At 44.7% G+C, this 12,104-nt stretch overlaps 2 protein-coding genes across 2 annotated transcripts; both read right to left on the reverse strand.

Moving 5' to 3' along the window:
* Positions 1 to 3,384: 3,384 nt before the first annotated feature.
* On the reverse strand, positions 3,385 to 5,634 carry thbd (thrombomodulin). The gene has a single exon (XM_080490247.1). The coding sequence runs from the start codon at positions 5,443 to 5,445 to the stop codon at positions 3,790 to 3,792; it is 1,656 nt and encodes a 551-aa protein (XP_080346373.1). The 5' UTR covers positions 5,446 to 5,634; the 3' UTR covers positions 3,385 to 3,789.
* Positions 5,635 to 8,163: 2,529 nt separating this feature from the next.
* LOC308126002 (thrombomodulin-like) lies at positions 8,164 to 11,904 on the reverse strand. The gene has a single exon (XM_080490072.1). It carries the CDS (start codon positions 11,770 to 11,772, stop codon positions 10,207 to 10,209), a length of 1,566 nt encoding a protein of 521 aa, XP_080346198.1. The 5' UTR covers positions 11,773 to 11,904; the 3' UTR covers positions 8,164 to 10,206.
* Positions 11,905 to 12,104: the final 200 nt, after the last annotated feature.

Raw genomic sequence — 12,104 nt, forward strand, 5'->3', positions numbered from 1 at the left:
GTGTTTATTTTCAGACAGAACACAGGATGTCGCAATTTCCCAGATGACTCAATTTTTTCTTCCGCTTTCAGTTGTTGTGAACTTTCTACCCTGCAGATGGAAGTCCAGAGCTCGAATCACTAAAAAAAAAAAAAAATCCGAGTCTTTCTGGTCCCAGGCGGTCTCTCAGATTGTCGTGTTGTTCAAATTAAGTCATCATCAAATATAATGTGACATTATTTGTACAATTATGAATTATATAGAAAGTGTATTTGTTCTATGATTTAAATGATCTCAACATGGGACAGGGTGGCACAAAGAATAACTTTTAAAGTTCTCAAATAAATACTTACAAACATATTTAGTGTTTATAAAGTAAAAATCACTGAGAAACGCGGACACAACAAAAGTGTCATATCAACAGAAAGAGAGCGATCTAAATATTGTACAGGTAAAGCTCAATGAATGATTGAAAAGTTGATTAATTTCAGTGATTCAATTCAAAAAGTGAAATATTGTATGCATTCGTTTGGGTTTTCATTAGTTGTATACCAGAATCAAAGATACATGAACTACGTCACTCTGTGTGGAATGAATCTGTATGAAATGTAATATTTCCCCTTTTGGACTTGAACCACTGAAATAGATTAACATTCAGATGCATGCTTTTCTTGAATTTTGCACAAACTGTATCATGCAGCCGTAGGCCAAATTCAATCAGGATGTAAGATTTTATTCATGACATTCAGTCATCACAGCAGCGTCACACAAGATATGGGAATAAGAATTTTACAGAATAATAACAAATGGAATGTTATGAATATTTAGAAAGACGTAGACAATTGGAAGAATTACAATAAAAAAACTAAAAAATGTACACGTTTACAGTATTCACACTGGATTTAACTGTTATACAGTTTGATGACATTTTATGATTCAGACCCTCTGGCGTGCTTCTTTCGGTGCAAACACACAACCGCAGCATGTCATGCAGTTGACAAATCCTGATGACCAACACAAACTCAAATCATTTCAAATAAGTGAGCTGCTTCATTCCTAAATGACACCCTGTGAATCTCCACTTCCTCCCAGCGGTTCTCTGTGAGTTCTCCTCCCACGCACCCACCAGAGGGACGAGCAGGACCGGAGCTTGAAGGGACACCGAGTCTTATCCTGAGCCATCAGCTTTACTGGGTGTTCTGCCAGCGGGTTTGACTCGTGGAGTGTCATTGATGTGAGAAGAAGTGTCTGTTTAGATGTCGCCACAGTAAGTCATCACATCCTGCACAATTAAAAAAAAAATTTTTTTTAAATTTAAGACAGAAGGAGAGGAGCTAATAAAGGAAACCGTCACTCTTAGTTCCACTGGATTGGTGTTCACATGCCCCTCCTGTCCTGTCTTGTCAATCCAACATCATCAGTTCAATAGTTTAAATGGCCGATTGGAATCAAACACTTCTCGGAGATTACTAATTACCCTACAAACTGACAAATCAGCAATCTTGACTGATTCACTACTGTCACCTAATACACATAAGTGTTGTTAGCTAAATTGTACACCTTTTAATATACAAATCAAAGCAATATTAGTTGGAAATCAAAGTATCCTGAACTCATATACTGAAGTGAAATAAAAAAATAAAAAAAACAGAAACTCACTATGTCAGCTCAGCTGTTGTTATACTTACCATTCAGTTTAGTCTTTTTTCTTGCAATACCAGTTTGGCCCACAAGGAGGTGTATAGAGTCAGTCAGCTGCTGGAGGAATAACAATAACTTTAAGCTTTTCTTTTGTGTCTTCTTTGCTGGTTCGTCTTTGTGTCAGTGTTGGTTGTGTTCATGTGATTTCTGCGTTCCTTGGGCTCCAGGCCTTTCTGTGTATTTGGATTTTGGATTTTTGTCTTGACGGCTTTGCTGTCGGCATGCTCCAACTCCCGTTTCCCCAGTGCCTCTAATAAAGTAAGTGATTCATATTTTAGATATTGAACCATTCCTTTATCTAAGAGTCACATCTGTCATCTCAAAGTGCAAGATAAGAAATGAGAGCAACATTAAACCTTTTTTATATATATAATTTTGTGAAGCTTTCAGGAAGCCCGTGAATATTGGCTGAAGAGCAGCGGTTTACTTAGAAGTACAGATACTCTGAAAACCTTAAAAAGTATAAGTAGTGATTTAACCTTGGTGATATATATCTGCCAATAACGTAGTTGTTTTGACCATTTTAAATGTCATAACTCAATAAGGTCATAGCTTGCTAATAGAGTAAGAAGATGGCTGTGGCTCAGTGGGCAGGGCGAGTTGTCCCCCAGTCACAGCATCGATGGTTTGATCCCTGATCTCGACTTGCATGTGTCCAAGTGTTTGTTCCCAATGGAGGTTAAGCTCTACATGTGGCAGTTGTTAACGTTGGTGTGAAAGAGTTAACGTGACTGTCAGTGAAGTCGCAGTATGAAATTAAGTCACAAAACGTATTCAAAATATCGGAGGTGTCGGATGTTTTCAGCTTCAGTTTGTCTTTTTAGAGTAGTTTTGGCACTTGGCCCTCACATCCAGTACATATTTAAGGCCTCCACAGTACATTTCAAGCACTTTTTGACTGAACAATATTCTCTAAGTGGTAACGGATCAGTTAAAACGATCATTCTGACAATAATAATAATGGTTAATCCTGAGTAAAACTTCTCGAGAGTGGTGAAATTGTGTTTTTGTAGATTTGTAGCATTTGATTCTGAAAAAAAACATCTTTACTCACACAATAACACTTTGTTGTTTGTTTTTTTACATAAGGGATGAAAACATAACAGCTGATTGTCACAGCTGAATCAATATTTCCCTAATTTGTTAAACACTGGTGAATTTAAAATGTATAATAACGGACCCAGAAGAGCCTTTCTGTACAAACATCTACACTCGCATTACAATAGTTGTTGTTTCTTTTAGGAAATTTTGTGAATTTCAAGGTAAAATGATTCTATTTAAGGCCTTTTTGCTGCTGTCAGTGAGTCAATTCTGACCAAAACAGTTGTAAGGGTAAAGAAATGTATGATGGCACTGACTGAATATTCTCCTGATTTTAACAAACCTCAATATTTTACTGATTATAAGTCAAAACAAAACATTGTTTTAATTTGCAAATTTTGAGCAAAACAAATATTATGTTGTCTATAAATTCACATGGTTTTTTTCCACCACAATTTAAGAATTGTCAGAGTTTCCACAGCCGTATGAGTTGAGTCTGACATGAGAATCACAAAAAAGAAAAACTGTTTTATATGCTGTCCTGAGCTTTAGGGGCTCTGGTCACACAGCAGAAGACAATACATGAACAAGGAAGAAGTTGACAATTTATAAAACTATAAAACCTCTGGTGGTATAGTGGTTAAGTAAAGTAGGATGGCTTTGACTATGACTTTGTGACATCTAGTTTCCTGGAGCCTGTTTTGGAGCATGTACAACACACTTTTCTCCAGACGGTGGCGCAGTCAGCTCGAGTATAGAGAGGGAAGCTTTGGAGGAAAAAACAGCAAGATGGATTTGTGAAAACATAATTTATTAAGCATCCAAGTTTAAATCTTTCTACAAAATAAAAAGTAGGAGTCCTCTGCCAGTCTCTTTGCAGGGCTGCTGTGGTGTGTGAGCAGCTTTTACCCTCTGGAAATCATTTTTAAAAAGTCATATTTGTTTGGACATTTGTGGCTCCTTCAGCTTGTTTTGGTTTGTTTTTGAATTCTGCGTTCTCCCAAAGGACTCACACCAGTCACAGTGCCTCTATACATTCACATGTCTGCTTTCTTTCTTTCTTTCTGTTCAACTGTGACTGACCACTGGCTGTAAGCCGTGCGCCTCTCCCTCTGCGGCTTTCAGCGCCCCCGCGCCCCCGGCCTTCCCTCTGCGGTTCAACAGGTGATAAACCACAAACACCACCAGCACCACGAACAAAACAGTGCACACTATGATGCCCACCAGCCCCCCCGAGCTCACCCCGGACGGCCTCTTGGTCGGGCCCGGGTGCGGGGCGACAAACCGGGTCGTGGGCACGTTTGGATCCGTGGTCATGCCGGACCCCTCCTGCCCCCCGTCCGTGTCCTCGTCGTCGCTCCGCGCGCACTTGTACCCGTCAACCAGCGTGTACCCCGCTGAGCACCCGCACACATAGCCCCCGTACGTGTTGACGCAGTGCTGCTCGCAGTAGGAGTTGGCGCACTCGTCTATGTCGATGCAGAACACGTCGTTGCCCCGCTCCTCGGCGATGTACCCGCCGGGGCAGTAACACTGGAACCTGTCGTTGGGGTCGCACTCCGCGGGGCATTCCTCCTTCCCGCAGTGCAGCTCGCACTTGTCGGGGGACTCGGGGTTCACCCGGTACCCAGCGAAACACTCGCACTTGTAGCTCCCAGGCGAGTTGATGCAGTCGTGCTCGCACGGGGCGTGCGCGCACTCGTCCTTGTCCACGCACAGCTCCCCGCTCTGCTGGTATCCCACCTGGCACACGCACTGGAAGCCGCCCACCGTGTTGATGCACACGAAGTTCTCCCCAGGACACTGTCGCTCGTCCCTGCAGTCGTTGAAGTCCCGACACGACCTGCCATCCTCCGCCAACTGGAAGCCGTGGTCGCACGTGCACGCGTACTTTCCCCCCTCCTCGTAGCAGACGTGTGCGCAGCGCAGCGGCAGGCACGGGTCGTCGGTCACCTGCACCTCGCAGGTGACCTTGTTCTTCGGGTTGACGGTTTGCCCCGGCGGGCAGTAACAGGAGGGCAGGTTATTGGGGTCCACTGCGCACTTGTACTCGCAGCCGCCCTCGTCGAACTCGCAGCTCCAGGGCGCCTGCAGCCACTGCCCCGAGAAACACACGTACTCGGTCTCCGATGGCATCCGTGTGGCGGTGCTGCCGGGCGGCAGGGACAGCAGGCCCTCTCCCCCAAACCCCAGCGGAGTCGTGTAGGTGACAGACTCCTCCGGTAAAAAAGACAGACTCGCGCACTGGTCGCGGAAGGTGTGCTCGCACAGAAAGCCGGCCGCGTGCTCCGCGCACGGCTCCTGCGTCCACTTAAAGTCGCTCAGCTGGGAAACAGAGACGCAGCGCGGCGCCGAGCAGCTGCTGTCAAAACCCGGCAGCCAGTTGGAGAAGTCGCTCTCGGTGTCCTTGGTGATCCACTGGAAGCCCCGCAGCACGTCGGGGGAGTCGGGGCAGCCGGTGAGGAGATGCAGACCGATCCAAAAGTTCTCCGTGAAGTTTCCCAGCAGAATAAAGAGAATGTCGTGCGACACGGAGGAGCGCACCGTCATCAAGTGCCCCCCCTGCTCGCTGCATTCATCCTGCGCCGCTCTGAAGGTGCTCGTCTGGCGGAACACCGTGAAGCATTGGTTCTCGATGCAGTATCCGCTACTCGGCGCTATCCCGCAGGCTCTGCCCACCAGGAAAACCAAGATAAACACAAACGGACCTGAAACATCCTTCATGTTGGAGCCTCTGCAGTGTCCGTCTAGGGTCTTGCGCGCCCCTGCACCGCGTGGCCTTGTCTGTTTGAGAACTTGTTTTGGTCGTATTTATAACCCCCCAACTCCATATTAGTGCCCCGGCGGAGGAAGGAAGTCGCTCTTCTACTGCCTGTTGCTGCTGCTGCTTCTTCTCGCGGTCCCTCCACACTCCTCAGAGCGGAGGACCACATCCCCACTCGACGCACGAACTTTACGCGCTGACGCAGCGAGTGTTGCGCGCACGCAAGGGGGGCTTTTTCACCCAAATGCCCACTTTTTTTCCCTTTTCTTTTTAAACAGTGGCCCCTCCCAAGTCCTGTTTCAACTCAGTTCGACCAAGTCGGACCAGAGTTGGCGCCACGTTTCTGTTGAAGTGATGCCAAAATATGAACAATTTAAAAAGTTTTAAACATTTTGGGGAACAAAATGTATTAATATCCCACCGTAGGAGAAATTAACACCGTGAAAGCATTACTTTTTTGTTATTGAATGGTCACGTGTAAAGAAAAATATAATAATATATATATATAATAATATAATATATACTGTATATAGAATATATTGTCCTGAACCTGCTTGTCAGTACCAAATACTTTTCAGAACAATCATTGTTGCATTAATGACCCATTCAGTAAACAGCCTCCCTAAAACCAGTAAATTAGAATAACTTTCAGTGGATTTGTTTGAGATAGTGGCTGCGTTTATAGGATTTCTTGAATTTCATGAAAATGCACACCACTTTAAGCTTGTCAGAATAACACAAAAGTATCGGTTTTGGCCGTGAGTTTATTTTCTACCCGTCTGTGCACCTGAACAATCATGCCTGGTTCAGTTAGATTTACAGTAACACCACATTATGCTCAGTGCTCTCACCTCGCAGGGAGGAGGTCAAGGGTTGAAATACCAGCCAGTCCTTTCTGTTTGGAGTTTGCATGTTCTCCCAGTGTGTGCTTGGGTTTCCTCCCACAGTCAAAAACATGCATGTGAGGTTAATTGGTGACCCTAAATTGCCCCTAGGTGTGAATGTGAGTGTGTAGTTGACCTGTGATGGCCTGGCCACCTGTCCAGGGTAAATCCTGCCCTTGCTCATAGCTGGGATTGACTCCAGCAACTCATGACCCTGAACAGGATATACTGTAAGAGGTATGATGGATGGATGGATTTCTGTTTGTCACAGGTTTTACATATATATTTCTGTATTGTTCGTCTCTACCTACTACAGAGTAATTACATAAGTACTAACCTGCAATATTGACAACAACAACATTGATTTAGCCGTCTTCTCTGCAAATGCTGATAAATGGTTAAGCTAAATTCAATTAGCTGTTACTGATCAGCTATAGAAGCCAGAAACCAGGTCAAATCGGTCGTATTTTCACATTCAATTTGTTAGAGGTTCACTGAGCTTCACTTACAGTGCGTAATATTTCAGTAATGTCACTCTGGTCCTCAAGGTGTCAGCAGTGAGTCACTTTTCCTCAGAGTTTTAGCCTGAGCCTTACCCTGAAACTTCTCATAACCGTCGAGCCGATTTCAATCTATTGAACGGTTCTTTAAGAGAAGCGATTGGAACCAAGTTGCGGTTACGAGCTGTTTTTTCTTCTTTTTTTTGGCTCTATTTCAACAACTGAGACGTGATGCACTCACAATAAGAGGGATCATAACAGAGGACACATGCTGCTTATTTATTATCTTGAAATGATTTACACTTTAATTTGTTATTGTAATGTTGTGTATTGCAGAGATGAAGCCTTGTTTTATCTGATGTGGCTCAAAGTCAAAGAGCTGAGCTGTTTTTGTCGAAGCAGCTTGGGCGGGAATGTATCTAGATATTCTGCGGCCCCAATTCCCCAATATATGTATGTGTGTTTGTGTCTATTTGGAATATTTATCATGATTATGGGCCAATCTTTACCTTAGCATTGTTCCTAGTGCTTCTTAAATTATTATAATATATGTGACGTACCTAACGTTAAACGTTAAAATCTAATAATGAGCCGGTCTTTGGAGGAAGTGATACTCAAGATCTGACTCCTTTCAAATGTTGAAAAATGTCATATTTCTTCATATGTCCTGACTCTGCTGCTGCTTTGTCTTTTTTTTTTTAACTTAAGAAAACATTTGAAGTGACTCACGCCACCATCATGTGGTGTAATGTGGTATTACAAGTCTGATGATGAACACGTTTGCTTGTTATTAATTATACTGGATTTCTGTGCGATATTGGGTTATTTCAAGTTGGTTGAGTAAATATGCACGTCTGATCATTTTAGAAGAAAAAAAAGTATAATTTGTTTAAATGCTTAAAGACCCAGAGTTGTGTTTCAGACCTACCTTAATGAGTAGTGGCCTTTACATTCCTGCTGTGCAGCCTCTGATATATGAAAAAGGAGGGAAGGAGTTAACGTAAAGAAAGGAGTGAACTTTTCCCTCACTGCTGACTAATCTCCCGAGTCTCTACTGCTCGGCGCAGAGCCAGACGCCTCAGTAAAACTTTGTATAGAAATGCAAATGCAATGTTAAATGGGCCTTTGTGGGAACCACCTCAACTCTCCAGTGTGAGTTCCACAAGCTACGAGCTGAAAAAAAAAAAAAAGGAGCCAATCTAAACTGGGACTGTATTTTAAACAGTTCCTGTAATCACAGTTCAAAATCAAACAGGATCTTTGATTGAACACAAAAACACAAAGCAAAGCATGTCGAACATTATTTATTCAACAAAATTTAAAAAAAATACAGTAACAATCAGAAGAGGTGGAACAACGGGTGCAGATCCGTGAAGCACTTTTAGCAGCGCGTTCCGAGCTATTACATTCATGTTTGTGCGACCTGTCATGACCGGTGTGTTGTACAGTAAGTTAATAAGCTGCTGTGGCGATCGTAGAGTGCAGCCAGCATGATGTGTGAACATTTCTACTATCATCACCTACAAGGATGAACTACAGTGGAACTCAAAATATTTTACAGATGAGGGAAAACAACAAACATCAGACACTTTCTGGCGGATTGAAACAGTTTTCAGGCATCAGTATTGACTTTTGTTTTTTAAAGTTTGACTTTACTACTATTACTACCCTTATCAAAGTAAAGACTGACTTCACCCTAGAGACTTGTGTGACCGTCCTCGTGTACCAAATCATCGAGAGTTCTGGGACTTTTTACCCTCGAAAGTTAAAGTGTGGGGTGCAATGAATTGACAATGAAATACCTTTGGTTTAATGCTGGGGTCTAGTTCTATTGTTTTATAACTGTATGGGTTTATAGACGAGTGAAAACACACACAGTTTCTATTTTTCATTCAAGCGTACGCGAAAGTTTGAATTTGTCAATACAACTTTTTGTCAAATAACTGAAGTTATTCCATAAATTAATGATAGATTCTTCCGTCTCAACTTTTAAGTTATGGAATTAAGCATCGTTCTCTCACATTAGGAAGAAACACAAATAAAACCCACCCCATGTTGATGTTGATGGAAACAGGAGGAGGCTTCACCAGTTGGAATTTTTTATTTATTTTTTTTTAAAGAAAAGGTCCTTGGATGGATCAAATAAAAAATAATCACTTGATCTACTTTCAGCTTTTTACACAAGCATGTTCACTTTCTGAAGTGAAATCAGTGTTTATTCACTGCGTAATAACAATTCAAAGCCTAACAAAGCATTTAAGAGAGAGAATCAAACTCTTGATGTCTATTTTAAGTTGGAAATATTTGCGCATTTACAATTAAATCTATGAGTTGCAACATATTGAGAGGAAGTGGACGCACAATGGTGTCGCCTTTAGCGCTCTCCGCTCACACCAACAATAACCAGTTCGGGTCTCAGGGCTTCTCTGTGTGAAGTCTGCACGTTCTACCTGTGCATGAGTGGCTTTTCTCCATGTGTTGAATTTTACTGGTGACTAAAGCTGTCTGTAGTTACAATGGGATGGATTATTATTATGTTCAGTCGGAAAGTTTAACATTACTTGTTTTTTTAATGCTGGAGGAGGCTAAAGTGAGATAGTAAATTCTTCCCCTTGGACGTGATTTTCACACAGTTTTTATGAAGTAATTACATGTTTTTTTTTCATATTTAAAAATCTGTCATGTTGAAATATCAGAGAATTAGTGCCTGGGAAACTATTCGAAGTTCAGACCATTTTTTGTGACAAGCATAACGTACACGTTGATTTCATGATAAAAATATTTTTTGCAAAAAAATAAATGGTCCAAATCTTGGACATATAAGATATTCATACACATAAACAGACAGTTTCCAAACTGTTAGACCAATAATTTCACTGTGAAGTGGAAGTACAAACCACTGAGCCACCATGTAGTCTTACTTCATGTCATGAATCCAAAACCCAGGAGAAAGCATCAGGTACAGTTTAAAAGCTCTAGTAATTCAGTGTACAGAGTGACTATAATTGGACACAAATGCCAGTGTTTATCACCAGTGAAGGTTATTCACTTTTCAAAAATGATCCAACACTTACAAAAATGTAATATTGTGTAGAGTAAATGGAAAATAACAACTAAACCAGCATTATAGTACCATTGTTTTTAGACAATTTCCTTTGAATTTCTTCAGCATCCAGGTTAGTATTTCCACAACTGTCCCCATTCAAAGTATTATATCAACACTTTTATGTGGTCCGACTTACAGTGTGTGATGTGGTGCAGCTTTAAATAGTCCCTGCTGAACATTGCGCGTCATGAGGGGAAACAGTGTATTAGACATTGGGAGTGTGTGAAGGCATCACAGTCTCTGAGAGTCGTTTTTCTGCTGCCTGTCCAGGGACAGCCTCTTGTAGGTCTCCGTGCTCACCTGCTGCAGGTAGTAAATATCCAGATCTGGGTGTTTGAAGGTGGAAAGCTCGAATTTCCCGCATCGTTTGATGGCGTTGCGCGTGAGCAGCGCCAGCAGCACGACGAACAGCAGCATGAACACGGTGATGCCCAGGATGCTGCCGGTCTTGATGTATTGGGGCAGCGAGGCCGGCTGCAGCCCGGCCGCCGTCACCGAGCTCTGCGTGGGGACCTCGGACCCGGACGCCTCCTCCTCTACCTCCACCCCCTCCTGGCGTTTCACGCACTCGGACTCGTCCCACAGCTCGAAGCCCTCGTCACACAGGCACCTGTAGCTCCCGAACAGGTTCTCGCACTGGTGGTCGCACAGAATCTGACCCTCGCACTCGTTAATGTCCGTGCAAAAATAATTAGTGTCGTTGGCGACGTCAATCACGTAACCGTCTTGACAGGAGCACTGTGACCCGTGGTTCGAGTCGCATGTGGCCGGGCAGTCCCTTCCCGTGCAGTTCCCCACGCACTTGGTGGGGTCTCCGGGGGACACCATGAAGCCTTCCCGACACGCGCACCGGTAAACGCCGTCATACTTTCTACAGTCCATGTGCTCGCACAGACTGCAGATGGTGACGTTTACGCACGCTCCGTCCTCCCATTCGAAACCATCCGAGCACACGCACACGTAGCTTCCCGGGGTGTTCAAGCAATCGTTGACCAACCCCGTGCACGAGTTCGCATCCTCGCACTCGTCCACGTCCACGCAGCCCCTCCCACCTGGACCCTGTGTGAAGCCTGGGGCGCACTGGCAGCCCCCCGGCGGGCACTGTGGTTTGGCGCGTGGGTTCGGGACGCAGGAGAAGCCGTTCGAGTGGACGGAGTGTCCCTCCGGGCACGCGCAGGCCTTCGAGTGCATCTCGCAAATGTGTTCGCAGCCGCCTTGCAGCACCTCGCAGTTCCAGGGAGCTTGTAACCAGTTCTTGGAGAAACACAAGCGCTTGGAGTCCGCGTACTCACGGTCAGTCCGCTGCGACAAGGCGATGGTTCCCGGAGGAAACGTGTGCGAGCCGTCCAGGATGAAGCCTGTGGTGGTGGCGTACCTCAACAGAGCGCCTCCGGTCGGTTCCAAGTCATCGCACATGTCATCGGCTCCGTACTCGCACACAAACCCGCTGAGTTTGTTGTCGCACGGCTCCTTGTACATCTCTACGTCCCCGTCCGCCCTCAGGGACGCCGCTTGGCAGAGCCGCACTCCGTCCTCTCCGGGTTTGTCGCTGCTTCGGAGCCAGACTCCACCCTTGAAGTTGTCCACCACACTCAGAAAGTTCTTTTGTTTTTCACCGAAGTGCAACGTGCAAAGTTCCCCGGCAATGGTGGCGCAGGCTTTCTGCGCTCCGTCAAAGTCCAGAGTGTCTTGGAATAAACATAGATCTCTGGCGCAGCGCCCGAGCTGAGCGGGGAGTGCGACCCCGAGTCCGAGTCCGTACAGGAGCAGGAGCGCGCAGCCGACATACTCCGTCATACTGTCTCTGCTCCAAAGGCTTCTGATCTTCGGTTGTGTACAAGTCTTTGTTCGACAACCTCAATCAAATACCGCGAGTGAACTCGTGGCATATTCTCCGATTATTTATAAAAGCCGAAAACTGTGTGTGTGTTTTTTTTCCTCCTCCAGGACCAGTAGAGGAAGGAAGTCCCGTCCTAGCCAGTAGTTTGAAGCCCCGGTCTGATTGCTCAACCCCTAACACTGTCCAACAGGCGCCTTATCTCAAACTAACTGCTCCATCAAACATGCGCGCACGCGCGCACGCAGGATTAAGAAGAGGATCAACACAATCCCACAATCTTTCCCCCTCC

Source organism: Lipophrys pholis, assembly GCF_963383615.2.
Source record: "Lipophrys pholis genome assembly, chromosome: 21".
Lineage (NCBI taxonomy): Eukaryota > Metazoa > Chordata > Actinopteri > Blenniiformes > Blenniidae > Lipophrys > Lipophrys pholis.

Coding starts and splice junctions, on each gene's coding strand:
- thbd (XM_080490247.1), bottom strand. CDS start 5,445: ATGAAGGATGTTTCAGGTCCGTTTGTGTTTATCTTGGTTTTCCTGGTG.
- LOC308126002 (XM_080490072.1), bottom strand. CDS start 11,772: ATGACGGAGTATGTCGGCTGCGCGCTCCTGCTCCTGTACGGACTCGGA.